This window comes from Bubalus kerabau, chromosome 15 (assembly GCF_029407905.1).
Source record: "Bubalus kerabau isolate K-KA32 ecotype Philippines breed swamp buffalo chromosome 15, PCC_UOA_SB_1v2, whole genome shotgun sequence".
NCBI classification, from domain to species: Eukaryota; Metazoa; Chordata; class Mammalia; order Artiodactyla; family Bovidae; genus Bubalus; species Bubalus kerabau.
In genome coordinates this window covers 52,880,108-52,895,344 of record NC_073638.1, presented here as the reverse complement: position 1 = coordinate 52,895,344, position 15,237 = coordinate 52,880,108, and the positions used below count along the sequence as shown (strand labels likewise).

Here is a 15,237-nt window from a genome sequence, read left to right as displayed (position 1 = left end):
GAGGGGTCAGGAAAGACTTTGAGAGAAGGGGCATTGAGTGAGAAATTAAAGGATGAGTAGATCTCAGTGCAAAGAAATAGAGGAAAACAATACAATGGAAAAGACTAGAGATCTCTTCAAGAAATTAGAGATACCAAGGGAACATTTCATGCAAAGATGGGCACAATAAAGGACAGAAATGATATGGACCTGACAGAAGAAGAAGATATTAAGAAGAGGTGGCAAGAATACACAGAAGAACTATACAAAAAAGGTTTTCACAACCCAGATAATCACGATGGTATGATCACTTACCTTGAGCCATACATCCTGGAATGCAAAGTCAAATTGGCCTTAGGAATCATCACTACGAACAAAGCTAGTGGAGGTTATGGGATTCCAGTTGAGCTACTTCATATCTTAAAAGATGATGCTGTGAAACTGCTGCACTCAATATGCCAGCAAATTTGGAAAAGTTAGCAATGGCCACAGGACTGGAAAAGGTCAGCTTTCATTCCAATCCCAAAGAAAGGCAATGCCAAAGAATGTTCAAACTACCGCACAATTGCACTCATCTCAATTGTTAGTAAAATAATGCTCAAAATTCTCCAGGCCAGGCTTCAACAGTACGTGAACTGTGAACTTCCAGATGTTCAAGCTGGTTTTAGAAAAGGCAGAGGAACCAGAGATCAAATTGCCAACATCTGTTGGATCATCGAAAAAGCAACAGAGGTCCAGAAAAACATCTATTTCTGCTTTGTTGACTATGACAAAGCCTTTGACTGTGTGGATCACAACAAACTGTGGAAGATTCTTCAAGAGATGGGAATACCAGACCACCTGACCTGCCTCCTGAGAAATCTGTATGCAGGTCAGGAAGCAACAGTTAGAACTAGACATGGAAGAACAGCCTGGTTCCAAATTGGGAAAGGAGTACATCAAGCTGTATATTGTCACCCTGCTTATTTAACTTATATGTAGAGTACATCATGAGAAACACTGGGCTGGATAAAGTACAAGCTGGAATCAAGATTGCCAGGAGAAATATCAATAACCTCATGTGCAGATGACACCACCCTTATAGCAGAAAGCAGAGAAGAACTAAAGAGCCTCTTGATGAAAGTGAAAGAGGAGAGTGAAAAAGTTGGCTTAAAACTCAACATTCAGGAAACAAAGATCATGGCATCTGGTCCCATCACTTCATGGCAAATAGATGGGGAAACAGTGATAGCCTTTATTTTGGGGGGCTACAAAATCACTGCAGATGGTGACTGCAGCCATGAAATTAAAAAGACACTCCTTGGAAGAAAAGTTACGACCAACCTAGACAGCATGTTAAAAAGCAGAGACGTTACTTTGCCAACAAAGGTCCATCTAGTCAAAGCTGTGGTTTTTCCAGTAGTCATGTATGGATGTGAGAGTTGAACTATAAAGAAAGCTGAGCGCCGAAGAATTGATGCTTTTGAACTGTGGTGTTGAATAAGACTCTTGAGATCCCCTTGGACTGCCCCTTGGACTGAAAGGAGATCAAACCAGTCCATCCTAAAGGAAATTAGTCCTGAATATTCATTGGAAGAACTGATGCTAAAGCTGAAACTCCAGTACTTTGTCCACCTGATGGGAAGAACTGACTCATTTGAAAAGACCCTGATGCTAGGAAAGATTGAAGGCAGGAGGAGAAGGGGATGACAGAGGATGAGATGGTTGGATGGCATCACTGACTCAATGGACATGAGTTTGAATAAACTCTGGGAGTTGGTGATGGATAGGGAGGCCTGACATGCTGCAGTCCATGGGGTCTCAAAGAGTTGGACATGACTGAGCAACTGAACTGAACTGAGATCTCTGATCAGAGACCAGGGAGCAAGGTATTCCTGGAGGAAGCAAGAGCAGGAGCCAAGGCCTGGCATTGTGTTCATGCCCAGCCCTTCCTTGCTTTCTTGGTGGTCACACACTCTCAGCCACTGCCAGGGACACCGGGCAGTAGAGAGGCTGAGGTCAGCCGTGGGGAAAGTGGCCCACTGCTCGGGTGCTCCTTCTCAGCCCCTGCTGGACGCTGGCAGAGATGGCAATTGGTGCCAGGCTTCCAGGGTGTCTGCCTCCAGTGTGTTGGCCCGTGACACGCCACGTCTTGTTTAATCCTCCAGCCACCCTGCCACAATGGTTTGGTAGTCCTCAGTTCACCAAAGAAGAAACTGAGGCTCAGAAAGGCTAGGTGCTTGCCTCAGGGCACACAGGAACTGAGACTGAGGCAAGGCTCAAACCCATGTCTCTGATGCTAAAGCCCTTTGGAGACACTCAGCCTGCAGGGAGCAGTGTGGTCTGTGCTGACACAGACAGACAGACAGGAGCCTAGTGGCTGTGGGAGCCCAGGCCTTGGAGTCTGGAGGGCTTCCTGGGGCAGGGGTAGCAGAGATGAGAAGCAGGGAGTGTGGTGGGTTCAGATGAGTTTGAGGGATCTGAGGGACCTAGAGGACGGTGAATATCCAAGGCAAGAAAGAAGGTGGTCGTGAGCCAGAGATCCACGACTTGTTGCCTCAGGACTTGGTTTCTGAGGCTCTGGTCTGTGCCCTTGGCCTCGATGCCCATTTCAGTCTTGTCTCGTCCATTCTCAGACAAACTCCTTCTTCTTAAAAGCTCAGGTCCAACCTTCCCTGATTCCCTAGGCTGGGAAGCAAACTGCCTCCCACCCACTTCTGGTCTTCAGCCCTCTTTTAGAGTGGAGACCCAGTGGGTACGTGTGGCTAAAGGTTAGCACTTCGGGGCCAGTTGACCCTGCCCAGCAGTGCAGGGCTAGCTCATGAAGCCAAGGAAGGCACCTGCTTTGGGGAGCCTGGAGGGTTTGGGCAGGGGAGTGAGGCAAGGCGGGCTTATCTCTGAGTGTGTGGAATGAATGAGTTGTGCCGCAGCTCAGGGGAGCTTGGGGCTCGATGAGTTTCAGTCCTGGCCCTGTTGAGGTGCTGACTCAGTGACTCGGCCACCCTGAGGTTGATGCCCAGCTTTTGGTCTGTTCCCAGCCTTCCCTCCAAGGAAGAGGAGTTACTATCACCGCCATCACCGCCCCCTCCCCAACTGGAGCCTGCGGAGCCCCCGGCCACTTTCCCCAGGGGGCCTCCTCAGCCCCCGTCTGCACCTTGCAGCCCCCCAGAGGTCCCTCCGAAGCCCCCCCGCCTGCCCCCGGAGTTTGGTGAGTGCTGTAATGCAGCATGGGACTTGGGGCGGGTAGCCTGGGTTCAGGGCTGAAGAATCTATAAGGATGCAAGGATCACACTCCCCTTTGTCCTGGGCCCTGCCATTGACCCGCTGTGTGGCCCTGGACAGGTAAGCATCCTTCCCTTCAGCCTCTGAATGGAGACAGCACCCAGCTGTCTAACCGACTGGCTGTTAGGTGGGGACAGATGGCAGACTTCTTGAGTTACTCATGGTTTAAAGTCTAGGACTATTTTCTATGGTCATGGGCAGTTTGCTTTTCCTTGGCTTGTCCACTTTTATTGAGTCTCGATTCTTGGTTTTGTGGTTTTTTTTTTTTTTTTTTTTAGCCTTTTTAGGAGAGTCCCTGCCCTGACCCCCGAGCTTACTGCCTAGTTAGACCTCCCTGTGGCGGCCTGGCCTCTCCTTCGGCTACCCCCTAATTCTGTCCTGTGAAGCCTCGAGAGTAGAAATAGCACTTCCTGTCCCTTGTGTCTTGTTTTGAAAGCCAAGCCAGAGTCGGGGCAGGGGTCACTCATGGGCTGGGGGAGGCCTGGTTTCCTTGCCTCTGAGTCTCTCCCACCTGTCTACCTCCCCAGATGACTCTGACTACGATGAGGTCCCAGAGGAGGGGCCGAGGGCCCCAGCTGCCGTGATGACCAAGAAGGTAGGGCAGGCGGTGGTTAGGGTTTAGGCTGTCTGCCTGTCAGCATGGAGGGTGGGCCACCTGCTGCCTTTCAGACCCTGGGGACCACCTGATAGAGAGTGGGCAGACGACTCCCTGGAGAGTTCCCTTCCTCTTCTCTGTCCAGCTGTGCAAGGGTCTGGGGACTCTGGTTTGTGGCTCCTGATCTAGTCTTAAGCTGCATCTTGGATGGCTGTGTGACCCCCTCTTTCCCTCTCTTTTGGGGTATCTGTCTCTGTGTCTGTCTGTTTCACTCTCTGTGTCCCTGTCTCTCTTGAGTGTCTTAACTTTCCATCCATGTCTTTATCTCTTTATCTTTTTGTCTTTGTCTCTGACCTGGGCCCCTGCCTGCACTGGTTTTCTCTGTCTTTGTGACCCCATCTCCTTGGGTCCCTGGGTAGTCTGCCGGGGGTTGGGGAGGAGAGGTGGGTGAGGAAACAGAAGTGCCGAGTTGTGTTGGCACTGGGCCTGGACAGAGGGAGGTGTGGCAGCCCTTGGTGGTGTGATCTCGGGCTTGAAGGAGAGCGTGACACTGAGTGGGTCTGGGGGGCAGGAGGAGCCCCCAGCGAGTCAAGTCCCACGGGCTGTGCGTGTGGCCAGTCTGCTGAGCGAGGGGGAGGACCTGTCTGGAGATGACCAAGGGGATGAAGATGAGGATGACTATGCCTACGAGCATGTCCCCAAGTAAGTGTCCACTCCTCTCGGGTTGTTCTCCCAACTTGCCACTCTCCTTCCCCACGCCCAGCCCGTTCTCTCCATCTCTGCCCCAGCCCTGTGGGAGTCCCCACTCTGGCCCCCTCATCCCTTCTCTTCTCCCCCCAGTGGTGACTGGCACACCAGCAGCCTGAGCTCATCTTTGCCCAGCAGCCTCCTGACCCCTGAGCTTCCCCCGCACCCCATGGACGGGCTGCCCGTGGGCCCCACACCCACCCCACTGGTCATCAAGGCTGGCTGGCTGGACAAGAACCCCCCGCAGGGGTGAGTGAGGCCTGTTGGGTCGTGCTGGTGCTCTGCATGGGATGGGCTCAGTCTAGTATATTTAGTATCATGGATCGGAAAACCAGAAGGGACAAGGTTATTTGAGCAGGTCTCCCTCTAGGTAGACTGTAACTGCCTATCATCCCCACCAGATTTATGTGTTATTACCCTTAAAACTGGGAAGTCCTTTTCCTGGTGGTCCAGTGGGCAAAACTCTGTGCTCCTAAAGCAGTGGGGACAGGTTCAATCCATGGTCAGGGAACTAAAGAATCCCCCAGGCTGCATGGCATGGCCAAAAACAAAACAAGAAAAACCCCGGGAAGTCCTACTTTGAGTCTGATTTCATTCACTCTTGCTATAGGTAAATTCCATTTTCTTCTCCATGATCATTTGGGATCCTTCCTGCCTTCGATCTGACTGTTTCTAACTTTGTATGTGACTGCCACAGGGGGCTAGGGTGATTTTGGAACTGCTCCCTAATTCCGAGTCCTTTGCTCTGTTGTTATTCTGCGTCTCCCTCTCTAGATCTTACATCTATCAGAAGCGATGGGTGAGACTGGATGCCAATCACCTGCGATACTTTGATAGTAACAAGGTGAGGCCTGTTAGTCCCTGACATGACCCTGCTCCAGCCTGAACCATGATACTGGACCCAGGCAGAATCCCTGCCTAGATGAGTCCTCACCAGAGCTCTACTCCTACTCCATGGACTGTGTCCTCCTGGCCCACTGACCAGCCATGGCCTTGGCCTGGGTTGGTATAGCGACTGTCACTGGCCACCTGTGGGAGATGGGGCTGCCACCTTCATTTCAGCAGATGTTGAAGGGGTCACAGAGGGGCTGGGCCTCTGTGGTCCTCACCCCCCCAGTCTGGCTCCTCTCTCTCCCCTAGGATGCCTACTCAAAGCGCTTTGTCCCCGTGGCCTGCATCTCCCGAGTGGCTGCCATTGGGGACCAAAAGTTCGAAGTGATCACGAACAACCGGACCTTTGCCTTCCGGGCAGAGAGTGATGGTAGGGAGTGGGGTGGAGAGAAGACTGGCAGTTTGGCCTGAGAAGTTGGGGAGGAGAACCAGGGAACATCTGCTCCCCCCATATCAGACCCAGAGAGGAGTCAACCCTCGGTGAAGTAGAGGAGGGGAGGGCCCTCTCTGACCAGCTTTGTGCTTGAGACACCACTGAGTCCTCAGCACCACACATCCCCATTTCAGGGGATACAGGCTCGGAGAGGCCAAGGGCCTTGCCCACCCTAAGTGGCACAGCTGGGATCGGAGCCTGAGCTGGTCCACATCAGAGAACTTGGAGATGAACAGAGACAGGAGGGCTGGTCTGGGTGGGCTTTCTGGCAGTTGTGTTGCCTAAGGAGCTTGGAGTGGGGAACCCCAAGGAAACCCCTGCCTGTGTGAGCTCAGGCTTCCTTTTGCCCACAGCGGAGCGGAAGGAGTGGATGCAGGCCCTGCAGCAGGCGGTGGCTGAGCAGCGTGCCCGGGCCCGCGTGTCTAGTGCTTACCCATTGGGTGTTCAAGGCTCAGAGCCCCATGACCATGCTGGCAGCCTGGAGCTACGTGGCTTCAAGAATAAACTCTATGTGGCCGTGGTCGGGGACAAAGTTGAGCTTTACAAGAATCTGGAGGTGTGACTGGTCTGCCAGGCTGCTGAACCTTTCCCTTGTCCCCTGCCCACCAAGTCCCTTAGTCCCGCCTTTCACCCACCTGGTCCTTCAGCTCCAGCCCTCCGCCCTGGTCCCTCAGGCCCACCTACTTGGTCCTCAGCCCTCCCCTTGCCCTTTCCCTCTTCTCCTGACTCAGCCCTTTGCCTGCCGCCTCGTTCTGCCGCTTGTTCTGACCCCTTCTCCCACCTGGTCCCTGAGTGTTACCCTCCCATCACCACCCTGGCTCTTGTACCCCCTGTTTATTGCAACATGGCCTCTGATCAAGGTCTGTTTACCCATGCCCAGATTCCTGAGCCCCCCCTTACCTCCTTCCTGGGCACTTTCTAGTCCCTAAAGTCCCACTTCCCCTTCCTCTCTCCCCTGTCCCTGGGTCTTGCGCCCCACCCCCCAGCCTTGCCCTCACCCCTTCCCACCTACTACCAGGAGTACCGCCTGGGCATTGGCATCACCTTCATTGACATGAGCGTGGGCAACGTGAAGGAAGCGGCCGACCGGCGCAGCTTCGACCTCACCACCCCCTACCGCATCTTCAGGTGAGCCTCCCACCCCTTGCTTACCTGCATCCTCACTCCCTGATCGTATTTTCTTCTTGCATGTGGAGGAAGCTGCCCCTGCTTCTGGGTTCCTTTTCTCCCCTCTCTTCCCAGCCCTGCACACCTTGCTGGGCCTTGCCCTTCACTTGCTGACCTGCTCTGATCCCTTCCAAGAAGTCTCACATCCGCCACCCCGCCCCCCACCCCCAGTCCATCACTGTCTCCCCTTCCCTGCCACACTGCTCACGTATGGACTTTCTGCGCCGCCCACGCGCCCTGCTGTCCCCAGCAGCCTGCCTTGCTCCCCTCACAGGTGCTTGTCTGTCACTGACAGTGGCTTGAGATCCAAGGCTGCTCCTCACTCCCTGTCTCGTGCCCATCCTGTGTGCTGCTCCCTGAGCCTCCAGGACTCTACCAGCTTGGTTTCCTCTGATCTCAGCTGCCCATCAGTGATCTGTCTCTGTTCTCCGTCCTCTCCCTGGAGAAAATTGCCCACTCACAGACCTTCAGTCACCTCCTCTGAGGTTCTGTGCCGTGCCTGGATTCAAATGCTTTGTATCAGTCAGCTCAGCTGCTGTGGCCGAATACCACAAACCCCAGATCTTAAACAACAGGTTCATTTTCTCACAGTTCTGGAGGCTGGAAGTCCAAGGTCAAGATGCTGTCAGGGTTAGTTTCTGGCGAGGCCTCTCTTCCTGGCTTATAGGTGGCTTCCTCCTCCTCCCTGGGTCCTCAAAGGCCTTTCCTCTGTGCACATAGAGAGAGGGATGTCTGGTGTCTCTTCCTCTCTTTATAAAGTAGCCAGTCTTGTCGGCTCAGAGCCCTGTTCTTACAACGTCACTTAACCTTAATTACCTCCCTTAGTGGCCCTATTTCCAGATGCAGTCACACTGGGGTTTGAGGCCTCAACCTCTGAACTTCAGGGGACACAATCAGTATAATATCCTGGGCCCATCACTGGGTCACTGTGTGACCTGGACACATCATGTGACCACTCTGTGCCTCAATTTCCTTCTCTGTGAGCAGGATCACGGCCGTCTCTGTAAAGCCATTATTGACACAGCATCACCATCCCTCCACGTCGTCTTTTTGGTCCTTAGTCAGATCTTCACTGCCTCCGGTGGCTCTTTCTCCTGAACTCTAGATCTGCATGTCTAATAGTTCTGTGGACATTCCCCGCTTAGTCCCTCCTCAGCTCACTGCTCCTCCCTGGCCCCCGTCTCCACCCACGGGGACCCTGCCTCTCCTGCTCACCACTGGGCAGACCTGTCATCACCCCTCCCTTCCTTCCATCACATTTCACCTCCGTGTGGCCCCTCTCCTGCAGGCCCTAGGCCTGTGGGCCTTCTGGCCTGGCTCCTGCTTCCTCACCGTTTGGCTGTCTATCTGTGACCACCAGAGGGTTCTTTTTCTTTTTTGAAAGCCAAGTTTGCATTTGTTCATTTCTTACATTCGTAGTCATCTTTGGTTGACATCTGTGGCCAGAGATTCTTTGCCATCCTCCTTAACCACCACGTGACTAGTGGACACTTCCTCTGGAGTTTTCCTTTCCTGTCAGTTTTACAGAGCCTTGCCCATTTCCCTAGTTCCTTGTTGTCATGAACTTTAATTCAGTTGATTTGGTATTCAGCACCAAGGGCCTCCACCAGCCTGACACACATGGGCTCACAGTCAGATGTAAGTACACAGAGATGGGCTTAGCACTTGGCTAAAGCCTTGGCATTTTGCAGATTCAGTACACTAGGATTTAATGGATGAGGGTGGTCTTCACTCTCGTGTTGACGTGTTGGCATCTATTCCATCTCCAGCAGCAGTACCTGCCTTAGCCATGGCAGTGGGTTACGGGTGAGCTGAATCTTGAGTGCATACGTGAGACTTGGTGGCAATAGGGAAGGAGCAGAGGGAAAAGATCTCTGTACCCCCTGAAACCTGCTGCTGCTTCTGTGTTGTCCTCCAGGTGCACTTTGACCTCCTCTGCAGCCCGCTCTGTCTGTCAGCTTCTTTTCTGCCAGTACGCCCACTGGAATGCCCTGTGTACCCTCATGTCCCTTTGCACGCACTGTTCCCTCTGTCTTGAACACCTTTCCGCCTCTTCACCTCACCACCCCTCTCATCTGTCAGGTCTTAGGCCCCATTTCTTCCCAGCATCACTTTCTACTCCCTGGGTGGGGCCGAGGTTGTGGGGTCCCTGTTGCTGTCCATGCCTATTCTCCCCAGGGGCCCTGGGCGCCTCCCTCTTCTGACTATCAGCTCTCAATGCATGGTTACCCACACTTCATGCTGTGCCCCCTCAGGCTGCCCCCAATCTCGCTGGGCCCTTTCCCAACCAGTCCCCCACCCCACTCCTGTGTCCCCAGCTTCTCAGCCGAATCGGAGCTGGAGAAGGAGCAGTGGCTGGAGGCCATGCAGGGAGCCATCGCCGAGGCCCTGTCCACCTCGGAGGTGGCTGAGCGCATCTGGGCCATGGCCCCCAACAGGTTCTGTGCTGACTGCGGGGCTGCCCAGCCTGACTGGGCCTCCATCAATCTCTGTGTTGTCATCTGTAAGCGCTGTGCAGGTATGAAGCGAGCAGGGTGCCAGGCCAGGGCAAGACTGGGCTGGGGTGTCCAGAAGGCAGGTGGTCTGTTTGGAGGGGTTGGAGCGAAGGCAGTGTCAGAGAGCATCATTGATGAAGTGGTGCTTATGTGTAGAGCCTTTCCCACCATGATTAACCTGCATGGCAGAGATTCAACTTCTCATGTAGCATGGGGACTCTGAGGCACAGAGAAGGAAAAGGGCTTCTTCAGGGTCCCCTGGCAAGTAAGTGAGTCTGGATTTGAGCCCAGGCCTGTTGGAATCCAGCACCCCAGTCACATCAGAGGAGCGGAAGCAGGCTAGGTCAGGCAGGGCTTTGCAGGCCGAGGCAGAAGCTAGTGTTTTCATCCACAGGGGGATGGAACTGTGTGCGAACTGCAGGCCTAGCCCTGGGGTCCTGCCCAAGGCCTCTCCCTGACTGCCCCCATGGGCCCTGGGGTGTGGTGGGGGAAGGGGGCTGCTCCTGTAAAGCAGAGGGCCCCCCAATGACCATGTGTCTGGCCTTCTGTCTGCAGGGGAGCACCGTGGCCTGGGTGCTGGTATCTCCAAGGTGCGGAGCCTGAAGATGGACAGGAAGGTGTGGACGGAAACACTCATCGAGGTGGGGAGCCAGCTGTGTTTGGGGTCTGTCCCCCTTGGCTGTTGCCTGGGTCTCCCACCCATTTTCCCCCACCTGACCAGCCCCAATGCCTTGGAGCTAAAGAGACCTTTGGGATCATCTAGTAGGTGGAGTTTGGAGCAAGTTGATTTTTGGCAAAGTTAGCAAATTGGTTGGTGAGCTAAGAATGTTTTTACAATTTTAAAGGTTGCTAAAAAAGAAGAAGAAGAAAAAGAATATGTCATAGAGACTATCCTGCAACGCCTAAAATATTTACTTCATTTTATCTCTACTCACATGTGCCAGTGGGTCTGAGTCTGTCCTTTTGGGGGATACTCACACGTGTACATTTGTGCCTGTGTGCTTGGGGTTGCCAGGTACTGATATGTATGATAGTCACAGGGGAAAACCTGCAAAAGGAGGCTGGACCAGGGCCCGGCCACACACCACCCTCCTTACTGCCCCAGCCAAGCTGCAGACTCCAGAGCAGTTTGGGTGTCATATACCCTGTGACTTAGGGTAAGAACCCCAGTTTACAGAGGATACTGAGACACAGGGAGAGAAAATGACTTTCCCGGAATCAAAATGTGAGTCAGTGGCTGGGACTGTTTCTGCTTTGTTCTCTGCTCTGACTCCAGCACCCCACGCAGCACCTGGCAAGCAGGCAAACTGGGGGGCCCAGGAAATAGCTGTGGCACAAGTGATGAGCACAGTGAAAGAATGCATACCCTGAGTGTTGGAGCCCTGCAAAAGTCTGCCCTTACCCCTCTTCCTCTGAGCCCAGAGAGGAATGTCAGGGACAGGAGATGTTTCCATAATCCCTGTCCACCCAGTTGGCTGACAGGCTAGGCCCCCACCAGCTGTGATAGTCTTAGGAATGCAGAGTTCCAGATGTGGGACTAGGTGGGGAGATAGCAAGGCACCCAACCTGGGCCTCCACCTGTTAGTCTGTCTGTCTCTGGTCCCATAACTGAGCTGGGGGGCTGGGCTCAGGCCCAGTGTTAGTGAGGGAGCACCCAGGGCCACCAGCAGGCCAGGCTGTCCCCTCAGCTTCCCTGATGGGAGAGTGGGCGGATGGCCTGGCTCTTCCAGCCCCTCACTTAACAACCTCAAAACCAAGGCTTTGCTAGGCATGGGCCCCAGCTGTAGGCTGCCCTTCTGACCTCTTTCCTGCACCCACAGCTCTTCTTACAGCTGGGCAATGCTGCTGGGAACCACTTCTGGGCAGCCAACGTGCCCCCCAGTGAGGCCCTGCAGCCCAACAGCAGCCCCAGTGCCCGGCGGTGCCACCTCGAAGCCAAATACCGCGAGGGCAAGTACCGCCGTTACCACCCACTCTTTGGCAACCAGGAGGAGCTGGACAAGGTCAGGGCACTGGGCCCGTGAGGCCCCCTGAAACCACCCCCGTTACTCATGCCCCCATCATTCCTCACTGTGTCTCAGCCCAGCTTTCCCACTAGCTCAGAATGAGGAGCGGTCCTGTAGGGAAACTGACGCCCCGACGGCAGAAGGACACTGCCTAAGCCACAGGGACAGTTGGGCCAAAGCAAGGAGGAGCCAGGCCTGACCCTTGGGCCAAGGCCACGTCCTCAGCATCTGTCTGCCTCCCTCCCCACCGATTCCTCTGTCTCCGCACCCCATCCTGCTCCTTCTGAATCCTGCCAAAAGGAGTGAACTTGATGGGGATGCTATTTCCTGTCAGGCTCATGAAAAACAGCTGGCTGCTCCGACCCGTCCCCCATCCACACCCCACTCAAGATGAGGCCCCTCATGGGCCCCCAAGCTCCAGCAGACCGGGAGCCAAGCCCTGTCCCTGGTCTGGCTTGGCCTGAGTGGGAGGTAACCGCCTTTGAAGCAGGGGGGGTGCCACTTGTGACCTCTGGTCAACCTTCAGCCCTTCCCCCAAGTAGCCCCACCCAGTCAGGCTGAGTCCGGTTAGAAGCCCAGTGGGAGCCAGGCCTCCACCTCCCAGGAACCCAGGCGTTCAGCCCCCAGCCCAGCCCAGTCTAGCCGCCAGCCAGGAGGGGCGGCAACTCCCATTGGTTGGGAGGGATGGGCAGGCGGTGAGGAATTCAAATGTGGGAGGAATGCGCTACAAAGCACCCCCCCTGCCCTTCCTCAAGGCAGAGGGAGCTTGAGATCCTCTAGAGAACAGGCCTGGTGGCTGACGGTCCCAGGAGGCTGTCGGCAGGGTGAGGCCTGGATGGCTAGAACCCCTAAGGGGATGCCCCTCCCCGCTCACTCCCTTTGCCCTTTCTTTTCTCCTCTTGTCAGTCTTCCTCCCTTGCTTCTCTTTCACTCTGAGGGTGGGCCCTTGACCTGGGTGGCTCCTTCCTCTTCCTCCCTCGCCCCTGCATGACACTGTCCCACTGGCCCCTGGCTCCGGCTCGGCCTGACCCTCCCGCCGCCCTCCTTCCAGGCCCTGTGTGCCGCAGTCACCACCTCAGACCTGGCTGAGACCCAGGCACTCCTGGGCTGTGGGGCCGGGGTCAACTGCTTCTCAGGGGACCCCAAGGCCCCCACGCCCCTGGCTCTTGCCGAGCAGGCGGGACAGACACTGCAGATGGAATTCCTTCGGAACAACCGGACCACAGGTGAGTGGGACTGTTCACCTCAAGGGATGGCGCCTCCCTGCTGCCAGGCTCAGGCCCTTGGGAGGGGTGGATGCTGGTTGTTGGTGCCAGTGGAGGGGTGTCGCCCCGTGAGGCCTGGTTCATATGCCACCTGAGCTGTCACTGCAGCTTTCCCAGGGGTCCTGGTGCAACAGTGTGTGTGTGACGTTTACATGACTTTTGGGTATTTGTGCCTCTGGCTTCCCCTTCATACACGTGTCTCTTTGTGTTTCTGTCTCTGCATCTCTCTTTATGTGTTTGTGGGTCCCTCCCTGGCCCACAGTGTGGGACCTCTGGGCAGCGTCCATGAGCCCGGGTCTTAGTGTCTCTGAGCTGCTGTGGCTTTGCTTCCTGGCACCTGGGGGTGTTGAGGGCCTCAGGGTTTGTGTGTGTGTGTGTGCAGAGCATGTCTGTGTTGCTGTGTATGTGGGGGGTGTACTGCATTTCCTGTGTGCAGAGGGACTCACCCGGGCAGCCCTGTCTGCCGCTCTCTGGGTGGGGCTCTGTTGCAGTTGGGTTTGGTCCCATTTGGCTTCCACTCTCGGGGTAGCTGAGAAGCGGGTGGTGGGGGTGAGCGTCGCTGGTCATGGCCCAGTACTAGCCTCTGGGGCTACATCGTAGGACCAAGGGTGGAGCCCGGCGGCCAGGACTGGGCTCAGGGCCATGGGTGGGTGGGGCGCACTGGGCTGGAGGGAGCCCAGGTGTCCGGGAAGGCACAGGAGACCACCCAGCTGGCTTGGGCTTTGGGGCCGCTGGGAGCAGGGCTGGAGCCAGGCTGCTTCCTTAGGCTTTGCATTGTCTGAGACAAGCTCCCTCTGGGGATTGTTAGAGAGTTTGCTCCATGCCCCCCTCATTCTAGTGTGCTGGCCCTGTGCTTCCAACAGGAAGAGCTGGGCTGGAGGGTCAGGGAAGCTCCCTGGAAGGAGAGGTACTGGACCCAGGCCTTGTGAGTGGGACGGAATTTACACAAAGTGGGAAAGGTGGAGAAAGGTTGAGGCAAGATCCTGAATGCTGCAGTAGGAGCCCAAGGGTGCTAGTCAGGGAGCAGTGCTAGGGAGCAGGGGTGGGTGAGTTGAGTGCCAGCTTAAATACCCAGTCCAGGTGGGGATGAGAGGGGACTCCCTTGGATAGTGACCAGCCACTCTTTCCCTCCCTTCCCCAAAGAGGCACCTCGGCTGGATTCAGTGAGGCCCCTGGAAAAGCACTACTCGGTTATCCTGCCAACTGTGAGCCACAGCAGCTTCGTCTACAAGACTGCTTCTGCAGGGAAGCTGCTGCAGGACCGCCGGGCCCGGGAAGGTGGGTGCCAGGACCCCGCCCTGGCCATGGCATTCTGGCATGGTGGCAGAGCCAGAGAAGCCAGAGCTGGCCAGGCTGGGGGACCCCCTGAGGGTGCCGAGTGCACTCTGGTCTAGTCACCCTGCAGGGTGTCCTGGGTGTGGTCTTGGGTATACAGTGAGTGCTTAATAAATGGGCTGATCCGGTGAGAATGGAGCATGGCACTGCAGAGTGAGTCACTTCCAGAGTTTCCTTGAGCTCAAAGAAGCCCTTTATTGAGCACCTACCAGGTGTGGGCCCTGTGCTGGGGCAGCTGGTATTTGGAGTACTTGGATGTTGGGAAGTTTAAAGACTGAGCTTAAAGGTCTGTCATCTCTCTCCTTAGCCTTCCGTTTGCTCCCATCTCTGAGTACAATCTGAGTACAGTCCTTATTACCAATGCCTGCAAGGATGCGCACATCGGCTGCCCCACCCCATTAACTTGCTGACTCCTCTCCAGCTTTACTGGCCTCCTTGCTGCTTCTTAAACATACACACTCACCAGACCCTTTGTACTTGTGGTTCCCTCTGCCCAAAGTGTTTCCCTAAATATCTGCATGGTTAGTCCCTTACTTAAAAAGAGATCTCTTTCAGTGTCACTCCGTAAAGAGTTTATTCCCAGCCACTTAATCCAAAATAGCAAGCCCTTCTTACCCTACTTTCACACTACTTACCTGACCTTAATTTGTCTATTTCTGAGTCTGTTTATGGTTCTCTGTGGGCCTGTGTGCTGCAGGGCCACAGGATGAGGAATGACTGAGGCAGGGCGGGAAGGACTGGAGGAAGCTCAGCCTGAGAGGCAGCCTCTGGGGCACACCACCCTCAGAGGGCAAATGTCATGTCCTCCTAGACAGGATGAGAGACTCTGCTGTGTGAGCACTGTTGAGGCCGTTGCTCACTGCACCCCTCAGCACCCCCAGAGGAAGCTCTCCAACTCCCAAACAGATTTCTTGGGAACTCTGTGCAGCTCACCACCTCACTGCCTCTGGGGCACTGCCCCTAGTCTTATTTCCCTCTGCTTGGCAATATCATTTATGTAACTGCCTGACTCATCCTTTTTTTTCTTTGCCGTGGATGCCAGGAAGCTCTGAGCCTATGTGAT

General features: G+C 55.1%; 1 protein-coding gene and 1 pseudogene across 5 annotated transcripts in view; one reads left to right on the top strand and one right to left on the bottom strand.

Annotated features, from left to right (window-relative positions):
• ARAP1 (ArfGAP with RhoGAP domain, ankyrin repeat and PH domain 1) overlaps positions 1-15,237 on the top strand; it is a 61,851-nt gene that overhangs the window by 32,244 nt on the left and 14,370 nt on the right. For 3 of the 5 annotated variants that reach the window (XM_055549004.1, XM_055549001.1, XM_055549000.1), the window contains 13 exons: positions 2,997-3,166; positions 3,768-3,835; positions 4,407-4,537; positions 4,676-4,831; positions 5,357-5,426; positions 5,723-5,843; positions 6,260-6,462; positions 6,925-7,034; positions 9,392-9,591; positions 10,124-10,209; positions 11,389-11,571; positions 12,626-12,800; positions 13,983-14,117. In XM_055549004.1, the coding sequence (XP_055404979.1) occupies positions 2,997-3,166; positions 3,768-3,835; positions 4,407-4,537; positions 4,676-4,831; positions 5,357-5,426; positions 5,723-5,843; positions 6,260-6,462; positions 6,925-7,034; positions 9,392-9,591; positions 10,124-10,209; positions 11,389-11,571; positions 12,626-12,800; positions 13,983-14,117 (1,808 nt within the window). The remainder of the gene's footprint in view (positions 1-2,996; positions 3,167-3,767; positions 3,836-4,406; positions 4,538-4,675; positions 4,832-5,356; positions 5,427-5,722; positions 5,844-6,259; positions 6,463-6,924; positions 7,035-9,391; positions 9,592-10,123; positions 10,210-11,388; positions 11,572-12,625; positions 12,801-13,982; positions 14,118-15,237) is intronic. The other 2 variants (XM_055549002.1, XM_055549003.1) reach the window with 2 other exon arrangements.
• On the bottom strand, positions 8,493-8,864 carry LOC129628671 (40S ribosomal protein S12-like; annotated as a pseudogene).